General features: G+C 39.0%; 1 protein-coding gene across 5 annotated transcripts in view; it reads right to left on the bottom strand.

Annotated features, from left to right (window-relative positions):
• The window catches only part of LOC119000751 (lysine-specific demethylase 6A-like), a 209,031-nt gene extending 189,835 nt beyond the window's left edge, over positions 1 to 19,196 (bottom strand). For all 5 annotated transcript variants that reach the window (XM_037065878.1, XM_037065882.1, XM_037065880.1 and 2 more), the window contains exons 1-3: positions 18,710 to 19,196; positions 18,441 to 18,504; positions 6,320 to 6,428 (exon numbers count right to left, since the gene is read on the bottom strand). In XM_037065878.1, the coding sequence (XP_036921773.1) occupies positions 6,320 to 6,428; positions 18,441 to 18,504; positions 18,710 to 18,861 (325 nt within the window). In that variant the 5' untranslated portion in view covers positions 18,862 to 19,196. The remainder of the gene's footprint in view (positions 1 to 6,319; positions 6,429 to 18,440; positions 18,505 to 18,709) is intronic.
• Positions 19,197 to 21,292: the final 2,096 nt, after the last annotated feature.

Below are 21,292 nucleotides of genomic sequence, written 5' to 3'. Positions count from 1 at the left end.
CACAGAAATGAGGGACTGCGTTCTAAGAACAGTGCCCCTGGCTTACCTTGGCACCCTGGATGTATAGGATGCAGCACAGACAGTTGCCAATTTAAGATAGAATTACTGAGAGGGGAAAAAAGGGATTAAGACTGCTGGCAAACAACAAAGAAAGAAATAAGGAAAAGAATCTGACTGTGAAAAGTAAGCAGAAAAATCCTATGAACAGGTATGGAATCAACTGACAAAGGATGGGATGGGTTAAGACAAAAAAGACAAAAACCCTAACTGCATTCTTAGTTGCTGCAGTCTGTGGCAGCAATTAAAATCTCAGCCACAATTTCAGCCTGTATCAACATCTACTGTTCAGATGTTCGACTGCACTCTGTCAACAATTGCGCTAGTCCTATCAGTGCCACAACATGATTTCCCCTACACCTGAATATATTCTGGCAACTGACATTCTAGCCAGCCTGTTCCTACAGGCCACTAGGGGGGGGGGGGGGTTGTTTCCAAATATGATTTGAGAAGGCCATGTTAGAGGGCATATCAGATACCCCCCCATATCACTTCCCACTACATAAAGTAGTGGCCAACAAAAAACACTGCCTTCTAGGTGGCCCTAAGAAGACTGCACAGACAATGTAAGAACCAGCCTAGGTGGACACCATCAGACCAGTCCACAGTCCCTACAACTTCCATGCAGATCCTGTCTCTAAAGGAATTAGTGGCAAAAAAGGTAAGGTAGAGAGTGAATAATGACAGTGGGGATAATGCTGGACATGGCTCTCCCACAACCCTTGATAAGCAATGGCAAGAAGAACCTGGTCAGAAGGAATGTGTATTGTCTTAAGGAAATGGATTATAAACTCCTTCCATATCTCCCCTGAATTACTAGTTTTTGTTTTAGGTTTTATTTATTTGTTTTTAGATAGGGGAAGGGAGGGAGACAGAGAGGGAGAGAAACATCAGTGTGTGGTTGCCTCTTGTGTACCTCCCACTGGGGACCTGGCCTGCAACTCAGGTATGTGCCCTGACTGGAAATCCAACTGTTGACCTTTCAGTTCACAGGCCTGTGCTCAAATCCACTGAGCCTCACCAGCCAGGGACCTATTAGGTTCTTGCCTGGTAACTGCTTCTTGACCTTTTGCTCCTCCTCATACAAACTTATGTGATGTAACTCTGGGCTACATGCAGGTTTGTAAAACTTAGCTTAGACCCATACCATCTTTTTCTGGAGCCTATTTCCACTGTAGTTTTGCTTTGCAGCAATTGTTAGTGTGACTCAACTCGTAAAACTTCTTACAGGGTTGGATGTTTCCTATGTTGATAACCAAAAAAGCATTCATTAGTTAAGTACTGGCTTAACTTATAAAAAGTAATGTAAATGGTATAAAACAAGGTTTAGGACTAGGTATCAGCTGAGAAGCCCTAAAGCCTCCACAGCCATGGCTAGGGGATGGCTACTTTTGCAAACCCACAACAACTGACCAGTGTTTTAGTAATACTAAAAAGATATGCCTTATAGGCTGGAGCCAGAAACATGGGTGTGACTATGACTTACTACAGGGGAAGCCGAGACAGTTTACCATGCCTATGCAAGAAGCAAGATGCCCCACAACAGGCACAGGCTCAGCCAGTCAAAGAGGGTTCAGGGAGAACACTTAAACTCAAGTGCAGCAGCCACTCAGGCTTTGGCTGCAAGGTTTGAAAGGATTAGCAGTGGAAAAGGAGAAGTAAGCAAACAGCTATGTAGTTTATAGTAAGGAAGGAGGCCACGGGACCCAAACTAATAAGAAGAGAGGCTGATGCTGTGATGAAAGCTGACTACAAAGCTACAAAGGACTTCCTTGCAAGATCCTGTCATGCTGAACCTGGATTTTACCTGGACTTTTAGACCTGTGCCTTTCCATGCCCTGGCTGGTGTGGCTCAGTGGACTAAGTTCCAGCCTGCAAATCAAAGGACTGCTGGTTCAATTCCCAGTCAGGACACATGCCTAAGCTGTGGACCAGGTCCCCAGTCAGGAACATGAAAGAGATAGCCACAGGTTGATGTTTTTCTCCCTCTCTTTTCCCCTTCCTTCCTCTGTCTAAAAATAAATTAATTAAAAAAAAAGACAACTTGTACCTTTCTTGAGTTTCATAGTGATCCAGAGTAACACGGTACCTGCCTCTTCTGGACTTTAATACGGAGGCTGATGCATTGTATTCTACATCAAGCACATGGGAAACTTTTAGGGCTTTTGGCTAGTAGCATGGCGGGGAGCATGAAAAGTACAGGGTCTCATGGGAAAGGAAGCTCTGAGCTGAGATGCTGAGTCCTCCCAAGGCTGAAATATTACAAAGAAAAATCTGCTCCTTCCAGCATTAATTGTTGGGTGTTTCACCATGGTGATAATGTGGACAGGCCTGGGTCTACCTTGTTTAGTTTTGGAAAGCTGAATAATAGTAGCAGAGAATGTCTTTCTTGAACAAGAATTATTTTCAGGTGATTATTTTTACAGGTAGCAAGTTAAAGGAGACCTCTGAGACTAGGTTAGAATTTTCTGGCCCTGGGCAGGTAACTCAGCTGGTCACAGAATTAATTGTCCTACTAGGCTAGGGTTGCAGTTCAATTCCTGGTCATGGTACATATAAGAATCAACCACTGAATGCATAGATAAGTGGAAAAATCAAGTTAATATTTCTTTCTCTTTCTCTTGCTGTCTCTATCTCCCCCACACACACTTCCTCACTAAAATCAGTAAGTTAAAAACTTTTAAATAAAAAATTTAGAAGTTTCCCTTTTTGAAGGTAAGCTTAAGATTCATCAAGTGATCTCCATATGTAAAAGGCTACCTTCCAGTACTAGAAATAGGGAAGACTTTATATTAGTAGAAACTCTTAAGAATATAAGAGGCATTGATTTAAATCTGTGTAACAAACCTTACCTTTGTTTAGCTTTAAAGATCAGGTGCCTTCACGAAGTCAAGCCCTGTGAACTAGAAAAGGGGCCAAAAGTACTAAGCCTGAGAAGGTCAGTGGAGGCCTGCATAGTGGCCTCACAAACTGAGACCAAAGTAATCACATATAAATTATAATTTTTAACTGTCCTGACCAGTGTGTCTCACTAGATTAGGTATTGTCCTGAGAACTGAAAGGTCACCAATTTGATTCCAGGTTGTGGCATATGACTGGGTTGTTGGCTAGGTCTCCAGTTTGGGAGCATATGAGAGACAATCGATTGAAATTTCTGTCACACATGAATGTTTCTCTCCCTGTCCTTAAGTCACACCCCCTCTCTCTGAAAATAAGTAATTAAAATGTTTTAGAAATGTTTTTAAAAGCAGCTGACAGCAGACTGTCATGTCCTAGGGTAGTAACTTCCCTGAGAAAAGTCAATCTTAAGCTTAACCGAGTCTGTCTGTTTTATTAATGTATTTGCTTGTACAATCTCATAAAAGTAACTCTGAAATATCAAAGTAATTTCCTTTTCCCCAACACACCCTTCAAAGAACAACTGTCTAGCCAGAGCAGGAACTATAAAGATCCCTTTATAGTTATTATTATCATGTTAACAGTTAGCTGTTAACTATGCTATAAACCTGTGTAAAAGTATGTGTCTATGTTTTATTTTTTGTTCAATCCCAGAGGTTCCCCCCTTTACTTTCTCCCACCTCCCTAATCTATAACCAACAGATTCCATCTAACTGCCTTATAATTTCTCCTTTGATTTTAATGTAGAATTTAACATGAAGAACTGCCATTCTTTGGCATTTTGTTAATTTACTGGACTTCTGCTTCTCAGAAATAGTCATCAGTGTGGCTCAAATATACTGATAAAATGCTTACAGGTTTTGGTCTTTCTTAAGTTGACATAAATAATGGTTTCCTGTCTGAACCTCTGATAGGCTAAAAATAAACATCTTGACCTAATCCATGTTTCAGCTCCAAGGTCCTAAGGCAGAATAAATCTACCCCCTAGATACTTTTCCATAAAATCCAACAGAGGGACACTAGAGCTGACCTCAGAGCTATCTTCAAAGCCTGAAGAAATAATAATTATTATTTTTACCTCATCTCTGACCCATCAATGTCTTGCACAACTCTGAAATCCCTAGCCCATGGTATCTTGTCATTGTGCTCTATGTAATCTGTAACCTACAGGCCACCAAGGAAGAGCATGACCTTGGGCACATTGCAGACTGGACAATTCTATAAACTACCTCCTTTATACAATGCAAACTGCTGCTCATGCTTTTCTTTCAGTCAGTGAGCATAGCCAAACAAGCTCAAATACTAAAGTTCAGTAATATTAACCTGTCTCTTCCAGCTAGAGGTTTCCACTGGTAACTCAAAAGCACAATAGGAAAATTAATTTTCCTCCTCTAAACTTACCAAACTCTGGAACTATACCATGCTGCCAAAGCATCAAGTAACATACCAGCAACTGTACACTCCTAAAACAATTTGTTTCTGCTAGACACATTTGCTAAAAATAACATGCCCACAGAGCATCTACCAAAATATTTACTAGCATAAAAAAACTAATTACATATTCTACTTATAAGATACTTTTTCTAGGCCCTGGCTGGTATAGCTCAGTGGATTAAGCGCAGGCCTGCGAACCAGAGGATCGCGGTTCAATTCCCAGTCAGGGCACATGCCTGGGTTGTGGGCTGGTTCCCAGCAGGGGACCTACGAGAGGCAACCATATATTGATATTTCTCTCCCTCTCTCCTTCCCTTCCCCTCTAAAGATAAATAAATAAAAAGATCTAAAAAAACTTTAAAAAGTATTTTTAAAAAATACTTTTTCTTTGACAAGGAGTTTTGTTTGAAAGGAAAGTGCAAACATTTTTCTGATCACTTTAAATTACTAAATAAGTAATGGTCTTCGGGGAACTATGAAACCACACTTAAAAGAATAAAGCCCATACTATTTGTTATTGTGGCATTATTTGCTGAACAGGTCTATGACACTGTTAAACATGACTTACATGTTTAACACTTCTGAGCTTATGTGCCTATGACTGCAAATTACTGGAAAGCAAGGTTAGAATATGACCAACCACCCCACACCTATAGGCAAAAGATAACAAAGAAGGAAACTGCAGTTTACGCAAAACCACTGAAGACCTCCTGTATAACAGCCCAGGGGCTACACAACCAGAACCTTCACACCCTTTTATCATTCAATTATAACCCAGTAAAAGCTCAAAGCACCCACCCCTCAGGGCTGGTGTATCTCTCTACTACACCTTATATCTCTCCACTATTGAACAGTGAATAAAAACTTGATGCTTTACAATCTTTTTCTTCATGAATTATTTCACTGCTCGTGTCACAGACCACCCTGAATGCACATCTTCAAAGATTTTATCAGGTTGTTTAGCTCTACCTATTTCTGAGAAGAAAAATACTCCAAATGAATAAAAAAATGTTTTATTCAAGGCTCAAACTTAGAGAAGATTATGTCTATAGGTAGTTAATTACTTATTCGTAAGAAAAGGGAGCAAAGGGAATAACATATTGAGCTTAATATGAGTCTGTCTGCTCAGTCATGATTTACACACCAGGGGATCACAGCACTGCAATGTCAAGGGCTCAATACTCCTCTTTTCTTGACCACCGATTGTTTGGGCACAGGGGAGGCGACTGACATAGATGTAGGTAGGAGTTGGACCTATCAGAAGCCTGCAAAAGCTCAAAAAGTTAGCCATTTTGAAAAAGCTCTTTGTTATACTTCCATAGGAAAATAGAAGCTCTCTTTCTTTGTCTCATTTGTGACTTGCACTCAGTAGTTCATTGGCATGTTCTCTCTCTCTCTCTCTCTCTCTCCCCACGCCCCCCCCCACAAACTTTCTTTCTCCTGGAAACTGATGAGTACATAGATCTAGCAGCCTCCAGGGCCATGGCAGACAACGTGGGCTCTAAAGTACTAAGTTTTGATATATAGCAGATCTGGAGAGTGACTTTTGTTTTGGCCTTGCTGAAGCTACAACTGGACTTTTTCCTTGGATGACACAGACAGAGATGGATTTGGGTAATCAAGGGGGAGACTTGCCAAATAAACAATTTGTTGATGGATTTGGGTAATCAAGGGGGAGACTTCCCAAATAAACAATTTGTTCCCGTATCACAATTTCGGGATATGGCTCCTGTGTATGGCTCCTTGCCTCCTGTATACACTTTGTTCATTTGTGGCTTTTAGTTTTATCTACACCTACTCTGTTTCACATTGCCATTATGTTTATGAACTTATTAGAAGAAACTAAAATATAGTAACATATGCCCTTGATAAAGAGTAACAATACTGACATTTATATATCATGCAAACAAATTTTAAGAGAAAACATTACCTTTTGGATAATCTTCCAACAACAGGTTGAAGTGACCTAATTGACAAAAGAAATCAGACTCCACTTTTCCTTCAGCTTTTAAGATTAAAGATTCGTAGTAGCGAACAGCCTAGAAATGAAAAATATATGTATTAAGAAAAAAGCAATATCCTTATTGCTTCCTTTGTGAGAGAATGCAGTACATACTACATAAGAGTACTCAAGAAGTCAAAGCAATTTATATGTCACATCTACCAGGCTCAGGAATCAATTTCTGAGAAGAAACAACTAATCATTTATTTAGTACAGACATCAACTTATGACATAATTGTTTTCCTATACAAAAAGGGGAGATAAGAACTACCAAATAAAATAATAAAAGAGTCCTTTAATGATTTTATATGAGTTACAAATCTAAATTGTTACTTAAGTCCTTTTTCATATAACAAAACTATTCTCAAACAGGCACAGGTAGAATGAAGTTTACTGAATTTCAGCAGCAATAAACACACGCCTTATAATCCACAGAACAAGACCAAAATAGCCCCAACCTGGTTAAATAACCATTTAACCAGATTGAGCTGGTTTTCAGAGACTGCAGATCAAAACCATTTATCATTCAATAGAAGCATGTTAAGAAGAGACAGCTTTGATGTACCTGTAATTCTCTGAACCCCACCCCTTCCAACACATACAGATGCAAAAGGTCAGGACATACCTAGAATTCTTTCAAAAGCTTTGTCTTTCAATGCTGATACCTCTTCACTACCATAAACAGCCAAGCTCCAAGGTCTTCCAAGTAAAACCTGCCCCACCAGCACTTCCCCATACCTGTTTCCACTAACACCTTGAAAACTTTTAACCTAGTCCAGCAGGTAAAATAAACTTGAGGTATCAGTAGGTCTACCATTTTTGGATAGCACCTTCTCAGTGGATAATCCTTTTCCTACTCCAAACTCTTGACATTTTGAAGCATACAGCACATGAAGTTGGGTCCACTAACACTATGGTTTATTGAACATTAGAATGACAAGTCCAAATTGAGACATGCTATAACTGTAGATTATACAACAGATTTCAAAGACTGCATTCACAAAGTACAAAATATTCACTAATAATTTTGCTAACCAAATTAAAGTATTAGTTTGATTATGTTAGGTTAAATTAGATATTAAAGTTATTTTATCTCTACTATTTTTAATACAGATGTAACATAATTTAAAATCACATGTGACATTAAAAATGTCTTTACAATACAAGAGCTGCTCAATAGTAGCTACCAGTTTGCACTGAGCAGCTATCTGACAGACCTAGGCAGGCTGAGGAGGAATGGAAAATCACCAGGTGGGAAAATGCCTGCTTGGGAAACTGCCCACCCCACCCAGGACAAATAGATGCCCAGCCAAGATTGGGGTCTGGGGTGGGCTACCCAGCATAACCTGAGCCTGACAAGATGATGGTCAGCAGAAATGGCACCCAGCAACCAGCTCTAGCCAGTCAAACTCAGACACCCCAACCACTTACCCTTCATAGGTTTTTGCACTTAAAAACCCTCTCTAAGAACAACCAAGTGAGTCCCAGCCTCCCTTGATTGGCTGTCCTTTCCCTCACTGAGTCTACACCTCCCTAAGTTGACTCCACTTTCCTTCTTATTCCCCACTAATAAATCCTGCTCCTTACCTTGCTGCATCCATCTGGTTTCTTGAGTGACTCTGACCTAACACCATTGTTTTTATGAAGTATGTTGGCAAAATAGACTACCATACACTGTCTTTCAACTGTTTTCTTCCTAATCACCCTCATATAATTTACCCGTAGTAACTCAAACATTATCTCAACCCAAACACATAAACAAACTTAACCTTCCAACATCCATTCTAACGAAGAATATATTCTTTTTGAATCTCCTAAGTTTGAAGAAGAAATGAAAGATTTTATACTAAAACACAAGAAAGAATAGTGTTCTGGAACTCTCTGCAAAGATAACTGTCACTAACCACAAGAGATCTTACAATTTTAACCACTTCCTATCTCAGCATTAACAACACAGTAACTTGTATATTTGTTACAAACCAGACAGAGGGGGTGGTAAACGATATACTATTACTGAAAGGACCCCCTGTTTTGCTCCAGGGGTCTGCTCCCATCCATACTAAGTTTGCCTTGCCCACTGCCAGGGAAAGACATCTCTCGATGCTAAAAAGGAAAGGAATTATTTGTTTAAAAGTTATATAAACTTAGAGTAGTAAGTTAACATCTTCATTAAAATACTGAAGTCCTTTAGTATTTCCCAGATGCACAGAGTCCTTCCTTCTCCCTCTGTGGAACGGTGGCTCACGTTCCTGGCACCATCAGCTATGTCACTACCTTGATCTCCAGTTAATCCAAACCCACATGGCACCTTCTCCTGGCCCACCAGCAAGAGTCCTTTCACCCCTTTCCTTCCCTGCAAGGTCTCCCCTGCTTCCTAAGCCGCGTGGCAAATAGCAGCACCCCAAAGCGACGTGGTCCCAACCAGGCATGGCTGCCACCTGGGTTTAAATCCCAGTGCCAATCTTCCATTTCCAACTCCTCCTGCAATCAATTACACCTGCTAGCATTCCTGTATTCTTCCAGCTTTCCTGGGCTGCCACAGTAAGTCTGAGCAGATGTGGCCCTGTGGTGTGGAGCCTACCATTTCCAAGCTCTTACACAAGCCCTGTAACCAGGGGGAGCTGCCTCCCAGTTATGTCTTGGAGGAAGTCACTTCCATCCCAGCCCNTCACTCCCTTCTCCCCCGCTCAAAGCATGGCCATAGCTATTTAACATATCCATGAAACCAGTTAAAGATTATAGATATGTTAAATGACTGTTCTAGAGGTTACAGGCAAAACTGTAGCTATGCAAAATAACTCTCAATGGCTCTGCGCCATGCATCTCATCCCCCAGGTCAGACTTGTGGGGGTTAGGACATCCTACATACATATATTTTTCTAATATTTCCTAGACACCAAGTTCTACACCCCATTACAAATCCTTACTTGGGCCCCCCAACCCCATCTGCACCCTGTTACATATTTAAAGGGGTTACTAAGAAATACATATATTCTTAGATCTCTGGGCACCCCCAAATATCTCCAGGTTGATATCATTGAAAAAGTGTCTGACATCAAATATTCACTGACACATACATGCAAACACATGCACTTGGTCATACCCAAAGAAAGCAGAGCAATTTCTCAGTATTACTGAAATCTCACCTCCTCAGGAAACGCTCTTGGGATGACGAAATGCATTGTGAGATAAGAGTCCCCTATCAAATGCCATCATTTTTTTCCCTGGAGAAATAGTACATTTCAAATGTAGAGCAAAAAAAAGTACTGCTTTTGGTTTTATATAACCAAAGGAGTACTTAAAAATAAGTTAAAGATCAGCCCTGGCTGGTGTAGCTCAGTGGATTGAGTGTGGGCCTGCGAACCACACGATCGCAGTTCAATTCCCAGGCAGGGCACACGCCTGGGTTGCAGGCCAGTTCCAAGCAGGGGATGCACGAGAGGCAACCATACACTGATATTTCTCTCCCATCTATCCTTCCCTTCCCCTCTAAAAATAAATAAATAAAATATTTTTTAAAAAATAAGTTAAAGATCTACTGTAAATAAAGCTATTCTGACAACTCTCTTCGCAGAAAGATATAAAAGAGGACTGTGACAGTTTTTATTTCACTCTTACCCAGGTAAATATGCATAAGTACCTAACTACAACCACTGAAAATCAAATGTCTGAATCTATTCTTAAATCCCACAGATTAATACAAAATAGAAAACTTTATCCCTGGCTGGTGTGGCTTAGTGGATTGAGTGCCAGACTGTGTGAACTGGAAGATAGTTCAATCTGCAGTCAGGGCACATGCCTGGGTTGCAGGCCAGGTCCCTATTTGCAAACAATCAATGTACCTCTCACACATCAATGTTTTCCTGTCTTTCCCGCTCCCTTTCTTTCTCTCTAAAAATAAGTAAAATCTTTAAAAACAAAACAAAATACAAAACTTTAAAACGATTAGGCTACAGTGTATTTTAACTTTTCATTAATTAAATAAATAATTGACATTTTATGTTTTTAAAAGACTTCATTTATTCTTAGAGGGAAAGGGAGAGAGAGAGGAGGAAAACATCAATGTGTGGTTCTCTCCTGGGCACCGCTACTGGGGACCTGGCCTGCAACCCTTATAGAATAGTGTGAACATCAAAACTCCCAAGTAAAACTGGGCCATAGGGAGTATTCCCATCATAGGTCTGAATCTTTCTTGACAGAGCCATCTTTACCTTCCCTGAGCCTCTTGTTTTTTTCATTGAAAAGATTTTATTTATTTATTTGTTTGCAGAAGAGGGAAAGTGAGGAAGGAGGGAGAGAAACATCAGTGTGTGTGCGCCTCTCATGTGGCCTCCACTGGGGAGGTCCCAGTTAAATTTTTAACTGTACCTTGAGAAAATTTCCTTTTATAGCTAATTATTAAATTTACAAGCAAATAGAGATTCAACATGTAAACATAATAAACTTGATTCATGATTAAGCAAAAGGATGCTACCATAATATAGTACATATCCTCTTCTCAGTACACCTTCATGCCATTATTAGTCTGCTATAGCAAATCCCCTTTTTCAACTTTTTTCTTTTTTTAGATTTATTTATTTTTAGAGAGGGAAAGGGAGGGAGAAAGGAGGGAGAGAAACATCAACATGTGGTTACCTCTCATACCAGCACCCCCACCCCAACCCCCAAGACCTGGCCCACAACCCAAGCAAGTGCCTGACTGGGAATCAAGCCAGCAACCTTTTCATTCACAAGCCAGCACTCAATCCACTGATCCACACCAACCAGGGCAGCAAACTTCCTTTTATTATGAAAAAGAACTGTTCACACTAACACTGTTACACTAGTCCCTTTATGAAAGATAATGTTTGGTAAGAAACAGAATTGTATTACTTTCTTTGAATCTTTACCCAAGGACTTTTTTTCATTACTTATTAGGAAGAAATGGCAAGTGAGAAACATCAATGTGTGAGAAATGAATTGACAACCGCTTGTCTCTTGAACACGTCAGGATCAGGGACTGGTACCCTGACTGAGGATCAAAACTGCACTCTAGGTATGTCCTCCAACCAGGTATTGAACCCACAACTTTTTAGTTAAAGGATAACGCTCCAACCAACTTAGCGCCACATGCCAGGGTAAAAACTAGGACTTAAATATTTTGGCCCATAGATCCATGATTTGAATACCAAGTTCTAAACTTTTTTCCCTCACCCAACAGTCAAATATTATCATGACAGAATGAGATGTCAAATAAGATTAAAATGAACAACAAGGTAGACAAATGAGTTTTCAGATACTTTACATGTCTGGTTGCTCCATGACAAAAACTGCTTTTATTTGCAAAAAGCAGAAAGAGAAACAGTAACAACAACAAAAAACAAACCTGTTGCCTCAGACTCTGGTTCCTCCTTACCTGAGAAAAAAGAACCCCCAACTTTGGTCAGTAACAGTTCCCAAAGGAACAGAGAGCGAAAGGGAGGGGAGAGACTTGTTCCTCTCTCACAGGAATGTGGGGAAGTATGGAGGTAATCTGATAAACATCCTACCATGCAGAAACAGGCCAGTTTCCCACCAAAGTGTTATCTAATCAAAAATCTCATTAATGCCAACATTAAAAAATATGACTTAAATGTATGGTTTTATACACATTAAAAAGAACTAGAATGACACCAAACAAATGTTTAAAATTTCCTACATGACTATGCTAAATTTGTTTTTTCCATACATAGTAAATGCTTCAAAATTAATCTATTCCCTTTTTCTTATGAACAATTATTAAAATTTCTTGCTCTGGCCAGTGGCTTAGTTAGCTGGAGCACCACCAGTACATCAAAAGGTTGTGCATTCAACTCCTTGGTCAGGGCATATTTTGGGTTTCACCTCTGGTGTAGTCATGCATGGGAGTGAACTGATCAATGTTTGTTTCTCACATTTTGTTTTGCTCTCCTACTCTTTCTTTAAAATCAATAAACATATTCTCAAGTGAGAATTAAAATAAAAATAAAAACTTTATACTGTATTGAAGAAATGTCTTTAGATGCTATCTAAATCCAATTCAAACTTACTCAATTTTACAAATAGTCCAACTTTTGAAAGACCAATGAAAAACTGTCAGAAATGGAATTATGAGCATGTATATATTATAAGGCTTAAATCCAAGTGAATATTACAGACCATATAACATCAAGGAATAACTTCTTATAAATAAAAATATACAAAACAATGAAAATGTCTTGTACTTAAAAGCAAGCAATTACTCTCTACAAGAAAAACTACCTCATGCTATCATTGTTTTACAGCTGAATTACAAATACAACCCCTATGGTCCAGTAAGAAAAACAACTAAATAGTACAGCATCAAGTAGCATAGTTGAAGCAGAATATCTTACTAGTACAGTTGAAATCTACATATCTATCCTCCCTTCATAATGTCACTTTTCACAACAGTAAAACCTTTTTATTTCATGTAGTTGAAAACTTGCCCTGGCTAACCAAAGGGCTGCCATTTCAATTCCCAGTCAGTACACATGTCTAGGTTGTGGGCAAGGTGCCCAGTTACGGCAACTTATCCACATTTTTCTCCCTCCCTTACCCTCTCTCAAGATAAATAAACAGACAGATAGATAAAATTTCTATCAAAAAGAAAAAAGAAACTTACACTGACTGCATAAAACCCTTGGATTTATCGCACTTCAGTTTTTGTCGCTCTGCCTTATCATTTCAGTTCATAAGTCAATTATGTTATCCTACAATGGTAAGGTAACAACATATGCTAATAATTTTTAAAAAACTCCATTAACAGTCTACAAATACTTACATATATACACACTAATTTGTCAACTCAATCTTATGGTTTTCAAAAATATTAACATTTTTCACTTAGCATCAGTTGCAAATTGTTCAAAGTATCACAAAAATCAACACTAAAAAGAAAATATACCTTAATTCTACAGTTTTCTAAACAGTAAGTTTCATTTTACTTTAAACAGTGGGGTTTTTAAATCAATTTTACAACCTAACTCAAAAAAATCATACCTGGCAAAACAGTTTTACTCAGTAATTAAATAACAGCAATCAAATCTTCCAGTTATTTTGTTTGACTACATAAAAATCTACTTAATTTTAAAAAAGGAAATGAAAACTAAGAAAGTGACTGTTTATAATCTGACAGTTCTAAATCATGTTCCCAAATACAAATTTTCAATAATCTCTTCAATCTATAATATCTTCAATGACCAGTATTACATCAGAATTTTACAGTAACATTCCTATATTGATACCTACCTCAGACTTTGTCCAGTAATATATACAAAATAAATAAACACAAAACAAAACACATATTATTTACAAGACAAACTTCCTAACATGAAAATACACTTTTAATACACAAAATTAAAGGCTTAATTTCTAAAGAGTAAAACAGGACATTATTTCTATGGGCACTTGAACTCAAACTACCTTCTAAACTGGAAATAAGTATACATTTAAATGTCAAAGAAGAGAATACATGACCCTGACTTTTGTGGCTCAGCTGACTGGAGCACTTGAAACCAAAGGGTCACAGGTTCAATTCCCAGTCAGGGCACATGTCTGAATTGCAGGTTTGGTCCTGAGAGAGGGGAAGTGAGGGAAAAAGAAAAACACAGGAAACTGACAGATGAGAAATATCTCTTACATGGATGTTTCTCTCCCTTCTCTCTCTCCCTCCCTCACTTCTCTCTAAGAGTTAATAAGCATATGAGGATTACATCAGCTACAGTAAACTAAAAATAAGCTAAAGTAAATTGAACTAATATAAGCTGAAATAAAATAAATGACAGAACACACACACAGTATAAATAATCTTAATTATTACCATTCAATTATTACAGTATAAAAAAGCTATCTGGCCCTGGTTGGTGTTGCTCAGTGGATTGAGTGCAGGCCAGCGAACCAGAGAATTGTGGTTCAATTCCCAGTCAGGGCACATGCCTAGGTTGCAAGCCAGTTCCCAGCAGGGACACATGAGAAGCAACCATACATTGATATTTCTCTCCCTCTCTCCTTCCCTTCCCCTCTAAAGATAAATAAATAAATAAATTTAAAAAAATTTTTAAAAAGCTATCTGCAACTAAGTTTTCCATGCAAGCAAATCACATTTAGAAAAATGCTTTAATATATTTTAAACTATTTTTATTACCCCAAAACTTTTAAAGAATTATTTTTCTGCTCTGGTTGGTATGGCTCAGTGGATTGAGTGCCAGCCTGTGAATCAAAGGGTTGCCAGTTCAATGCCCAGTCAGGGCACATGCCTGGATTGTGGGCCAGGTCCTCAGTAGGGGCTGCATGAAAGGCAAACATTCTTTCTCTCCTTCTTCCTCCCTTCCCCTCTCTCTAAAGAATAAGTAAAAAAAAAAACTTATTAAAAAATAAAGAACAACTTTCCTAAAACTATCCCCAGGTCAAAAAGCATACATCGTTGAACAGTAAACATGATTAAACTAAAAAACGATGAAGATGTTTCTAAATAAAAAACAGTGGGCATTTTAGCAATAGTTACTTGAGACAGACTGCATTCCTTAGGCCTGAAGCATTATGTTAAAGGAACATTTTAACAAGGATATTGTTTCAACTCTACTCTTTATAACCCACTCTATATAATCAAAATCAACCCAAAATATTTCCAAAATCCAACAAAAGTAATTGTCATTAATTTCTATAAAAAGGTTTGGCTAATTACTTAAACTACACTATAACTTAAATATAAGTTAAAACCTGTATTACTATAAAAGCAAAAGTTAGTGTCAGTTCAGAAACTGATTAAGCTACCCATTACTTGTGTATAGCTTATTTTCAAGTTTCACTAAAAACAGCACTAATTTATTTTTTAAACTAAAACTTCTAACATTGTATATCATATAGCAATCTCACAAAAATGCCTGCATTACAGAACTTTAAGAGTGTATTACTATAACAACCATTCTAATGGTTCATAGTAGCATTTATATTAAAAAAAAAATTTCTTAAGAGACTAAAAGAAACTAGCTATTGGGAGAAAGTACCCCCACCTTATGAAAATGGAAGGAAAAGACATAATTCAAAAACAAGTTTTGAGTATAGATGAGGTCAATCATTCCTTATTAATATTTCACATCTAATTCAGACTGACAAGGAAGCAGTGAAGAATGGCATGAGACAACAGAATCCTACTCAGTGTTTAAAAGGAACAAAATGTTAACTATATACATTACAATGTGGATAAATGTAAAAATTATGCTGTCATAAAAAGGGTGCATAGTGAATAAATCCATTAACATAAAACTCCAAAAATGTAATCTACATTTTACACGATCACTAAGATCAATGAACATTAGTGGTGTTACACAATGACAAAGTAGGAAAGGCCCTGGCTGGTGTGGCTCAGTGGATTGAGCACGGGCTTGTGAACAAGAATATCGCGGTTCGATTCCCAGTCGGGGCACATGCCTGGGTTGCGGGCCAGTTCCCAGCTGGGGACGCATGAGAGGCAACCATGCATTGATGTTTCCCTCTCTCCTTTCCTTCCCCTCTAAAGAAAAATAAATAAAATTTAAAAAAAAAGTAGGAGGGAACTTTCAAGGATACATTATCTGGAGGTGATATATATGACATTATCTTAATTGTGGTGATGGCTTCATGGATATGCATATATACCAAAATACACTGAGTTAGTTGTTCTAAATATGTGCAGTTTTATTTTATACCAACTTTAATTCAATAAAGCTGAGGATAGGAAGTGGATAAGAGAGGCACAGAGACCATGGGGTTAATAGCATTTACCCCAAAATATTTTACTGCATTTTAATATTAAAATTAATGAGGCTTGACCTAAGTAGATGGGAGTTTATAAGTCTCAAAGCTAAGTCAAATTGATTTATTTGCATTTCACACAAAATATTCATAGCCATTTAACAAAACACTATCCAGTTTTACAAATGCTCACAAATATGGTAGTGTTAACCTCATGTTCAAAATATTATAATTAAAGATAGGCACAACTTCACTATTAGTCAAAAAACATCAGGACCTTGAAACCTAAAGCCACATGGCACATATCTGAACAATTCATCCCAAAATAATGTCTAATATTAATCACCACATATTAACAATTTACCCAAAAATGTTACTGGATATTTCAAGTTTCTAAAAAGCAAAATGCTTTAAAGTATCCACAAAACATAAAACTTCACCACATCACTTTTATTTCTTAATTATCATAACTGAAGTAATAGATTTGCCTGTTCTTTTTCAAATACTATCAGTATAAACAACTTTACTAACCTGAAGTTAAATGATAAAGTCAGTGCAATGTGAAACTACACTTAAAGGAAGTGCATTTAATTTTAATTCTAAAATTTTAATTTTTTAAAATTTAATTTAATTCTTTAACTTAAAATTCCTTTAAGTTAAAAAAAATTAATCTAATGAAGTCATTTTAAAAGCAAAATATTTAAATACTCCAATCTTTTCAAAAAATTAAAACAATCAAAATTGCTCAAATTACAACAGGCTAGTGTATATTTTTCCAATGTTTTTGGTGGAGCAAAGTGTTACCTACTGTATGAAAATGGAGTGCATTTACAAAAAAATTTAATTTCAGTTTCTGGACATTATTTGCATTCAAAAGAAATAAACTGGTAAATGAATCTTAAGATTGTGCCTAAGTCAAACTACAGATGAGAACACTGGGCAAGAAAATTTTAAGAACAAAAACTCAGTAATTTCTTGTGAATTGCAGCATTAACTACAGCAAATTCACAACTCATTTCAGATGGAAAAATTATCTAGTGGGCCCTGGCTGGTGCAGCTCAGTGGATTAAGCACAGGCCTGCGAACCACACGATCCTGGTTCAATTCCCAGTCAGGGCACATGCCTAGGTTGCAGGCCAGTTCCCAGCAGGGGTCACACCGGAGGCAACCGTACATTGGTATTTCTCTCCCTCTCTCCTTCCCTTCCCCTCTAAAGATAAATAAATAAATAAAATCTTTTTTAAATAAAAAAATATTATCTAGTGGAAGAAACATTTATTGCACACAGGTACTGACATGGTACTGATTTTTAATGAGATTTTGTTGAGATGATAAAAATATATGACATAGAGACAGACATTCCAGTGGCTTTTGTCGAATATCTTACATCAGAGTTATTAAATATGTAACTTGATGAGTACATTGTATATTTATCTATGCTGCTGACAACTTATAAAATACACCATCATGTATGCTGGGGACAAGCTTATAAAATACATCAAGCTTATAAAATACATCACTATTTAAGTAATAGTGGTCAGTCTTTATGAAAGAAACTACTATCTTGGGAGATAAGGCCTACTCACCTTTAGGATTTCCCTGGTCATATCTCCTCCTTTCTCTAAATCAGCCCTTCATTTCTCCTCCCCCTCTTTCCCGCCATCTTAGCCGATAGGGGCAGCCATTACCTAAATCACAGTGCCAAGAAGTTTTCACACTAATAAACAGCGATTCCAGCCTTGATCTTTGTAAGATACTGGATACAAGGCACAGGGAAAAACACAATAATAAAATCTTGTTCAGAACAATTATTTCTGTGGCCGCTACAAGGAAACAAGTACACAAACCACATAACTTCAGGAAAAGATACTGATTAATAAATTGGTGCAATACCTAACAAAAACTCTTTACAGCTGTAACGGAGGTGTAACCCACAGAACATGAGAAAAGAGATATAAGGAAGCCTAAAAGGTGTAGCTCAAATTTGACATCCCAGCTGACCGTGAAAAGAAAATAACACTATAGGGACACAGAAGTAGAAATGTTGAAAATAAGATAGTCACGACCTTCTGATTCTAAATTTCACTGATCTTGTCACCAAAGTACTCAGACAACTGATCAGCCAGGCTCCACACCACCGCTATCTCCGCACCTCAAAGTCGAAGAGAGAATTTCAGAAAACAGCAAAGTATTTGCACTGAGATAAGTCCAAAAACATTACTTTTCATTTACAGCGACAATGACTGACAATGAGCCTCGGGCACACACACAAAGCAGTGCCGGCCCGTGATTGCCTTACCTTGCCCAAAAGGGTCTTCGTTCTGGCGCCATCTTCGTGAAGTCTGATGAACCCAAAGAGCCGGCTGTGGAATGAGAGACGAGAGGCTCGTCAACGTTGTGTAAAAGCCACGGACCCATCCCTTCCCGACCTCAAGGCGCCAGTATCTGACTCTCGGAAAGCTCTGGAATCACCCCCAGTTGCCACCAACGGAAAGCTGTATCCAGGACTCAGCGGAAAGCGGAGGCAGCCTCCCTAAAGGCGAGTAAGGAAGTGAAGGTGGTCCGTACCTGTCCAATCCGCCCAGCACCTCTTTCTCTTCGGCTGTCAAGCTTAAGGATCCGTCTTTGCACTCGTTGCTCTCTTTTCCCGCCGCCATTTTCTTTCCGTCATCCCGGAAAGAAGAGGTGGTACTAGCAAGTGACACTCCGCAAGATTTCATGGAAAAGCAACAAATTTAAAACCCTAACACCGAAATTTATAAACCTTCAGTGCACAGCTGAAGGGCACCCTAGCACCTGAGAGCTGGACACTAACTTTATCGGTCCCACCTTCAGCTCCGCAGATGGCGGCGAATATATAAATCCCAAGTGATGGCGAGAGCAGCAGATGCAGGGGCTACTGCCCTCTGCTACCAGATCCCATCTCGGAATACGTGGGGACACCAGAAAAGACGCAAACTTGCGGTACCAGAAGGATTTCGGAGAATCACAAACTTCGCCAGCAGTAGCACAAACTTGTAATGGTGACACAGGCAAACATCAAGCGCCCAAGACACCTCCCCCATCCAACTAGGCACGTGCAGCCAATTAGAGCAACCGGTTTTTCTCACGTGACCTTTGTTGACTTACGTCAGCTCTAGCTCAACTGAACTTGCTGATTGCCAGAACCTTGCCCACAAGTCAGCCCAGAGCAAGGAGGTGACTACTCTGGGAACTAACTGGCTGGGGGACACGTCTGTCTATGGAAAAGCAGTAACCGGATGGGGTAGTCATATTTTTCCTGCTGAAGAAAACTCACTGTCACTCAGTAGGTGACATGTACCGGGAAAGAGCGGTGGGGAAGGACTCAGGAAGGTACTGGAGACAACGGAGTGCGGTGGAAAACGCATGCACTTTCATTACTTGCCCGGCACGCCAGAGCCTCAGCCCCTGGCTAGGCTCAATAGTGCGCAGGTAGTACGCCTGCGCCGTCAGAAGACGCCACTTTTACTACCTCTGAAAGTGAGAGGCCGGTGACTGAGTTTTCCCTTGGTCTCAGTTTCTTCTCAATCACTCCTCCGGATCGCCGGTGTCCTTCGTACAGTCCAATAGACCTATTACAACCTTCTTAACTCCAGTGTTTTTGTTTTGCATTCTTTTGTTTACTTTTGTTTCAAACTTCATTCCCGGGCTGCCTCAGCATAATTAGCTACAAAGATTGATTTATGGCTTGTGTGGCTCAGTGGATTGAGAGCAGGCCTGCCAACCAGAGGGGCACTGATTCCCACTCAGGGCACATGCCTGCGTTGTGGGCCAACTACCTGGTTGGGACATAGGGGAGGCAACCACACATCAATGTCTCTCTTCCTGTCTTTGTTCCTCTTTCACTTTCTCTAAAAAAAATATCTTTTTTAAAGATGATTTTGTGCATAAGCAAAAACCAAAAAGAGCTGCACAGTCCAAGGGGCTTGTGCTTAAAAATACTAGCTATCTAGATTTTATCAGGTTCATAAATAAAATTTGAGAAAGCAGTCACAATGTAAAATAACAGCTCGCAATAACTTCTAGCTTTATCTTCTTCACAACTTGATGTTATTAACTTTGCCTCATCCTTGGAAGCCTCATCACAGTTCTCTAGGAGATCTTCAACTTCATTGTCACCATTCTCTCCTGTAAGAAAGTCGTGCGTTTCCACCCGCAAACTGGAAACAGCTTCAGCCAATCTCCTTAAACTAGTCAGACTGTCTGTACCATGGTGGTGTAGGATTCTGAGTACCATTTCCAACACCTCTTATAACTCAGTGTGAGCTGTAGTGGTGAAACTGTTCACTGTCAGGATGCCTGAACTTCAGAGTTATTTAAATGGATCACTGTTGTTTGTTTTGTGAACTTGGTTTGCCTCTTTAGTACCAGAAATACGGTTACCCCTAATATCTTTAAGGAGAACTGAAATGTTTTATTATCTGCTGTAGCTATTCGATGAACCATCTTCTGTCTGTGATCAGTCCCTTTATCACCAAAGAGCAGTCACACCTGCAGTTTAGTGAGATTTTACTTGGTTCAAGTCAGTTTCCTTCACCATGTAGGAGAAAAAATGGGGATCTTAGGAAGAGCAGCTGGTGTAAGCATGCACACAAACACTGAGACACAGATGGCAGGTAGAAGGCAATGCCAATATTCTTTATTTCCCCCTTTAAAAAAATCCTCACCCAAAAATGTTTACTGATTTTAGACATAAAGAAAGGCAGAAAGAGAGGGAAATATTGATGTGAAAGGAAAACATTGATTGATTGGCTCTATATGTACCCTACTAGAGTTTGATGCTGCAACCTTGGGTATGGGCCCTGATAGGGAACCAAACTGCAAACTTCTTCTGTGTTGCAGAATGCTCCAGCCAACTGAGCTGCCTAGATAAGATGGAACTCCAATGTTCTTCTGATGACAGCTCTGTGCAACAGCAGTTTTAGAGTTACCCCCACCACACACACACACACACACACACCACAAGAAATTAGAAGTCTAAAGTTCATAGTTGGGGCCTTAATGTGAGCTGCTTGTTCACAACTGTAACACAAGAGAAACAAGTAAGACCATTGCAGTTTGAAGATGCTTTAAGCCTTAAAAAATGTATCATGCCCTGGCTGGTGTAGCTCATTGGATTGTGCGCAGGCC

Source organism: Sturnira hondurensis, unplaced genomic scaffold, assembly GCF_014824575.4.
Source record: "Sturnira hondurensis isolate 20B ecotype Veracruz unplaced genomic scaffold, ASM1482457v3 Scaffold0016273, whole genome shotgun sequence".
NCBI classification, from domain to species: domain Eukaryota; kingdom Metazoa; phylum Chordata; class Mammalia; order Chiroptera; family Phyllostomidae; genus Sturnira; species Sturnira hondurensis.
The sequence above is the reverse complement of the archived record's forward strand: the minus strand, read 5'-3'. Positions and strand labels throughout refer to the sequence as shown.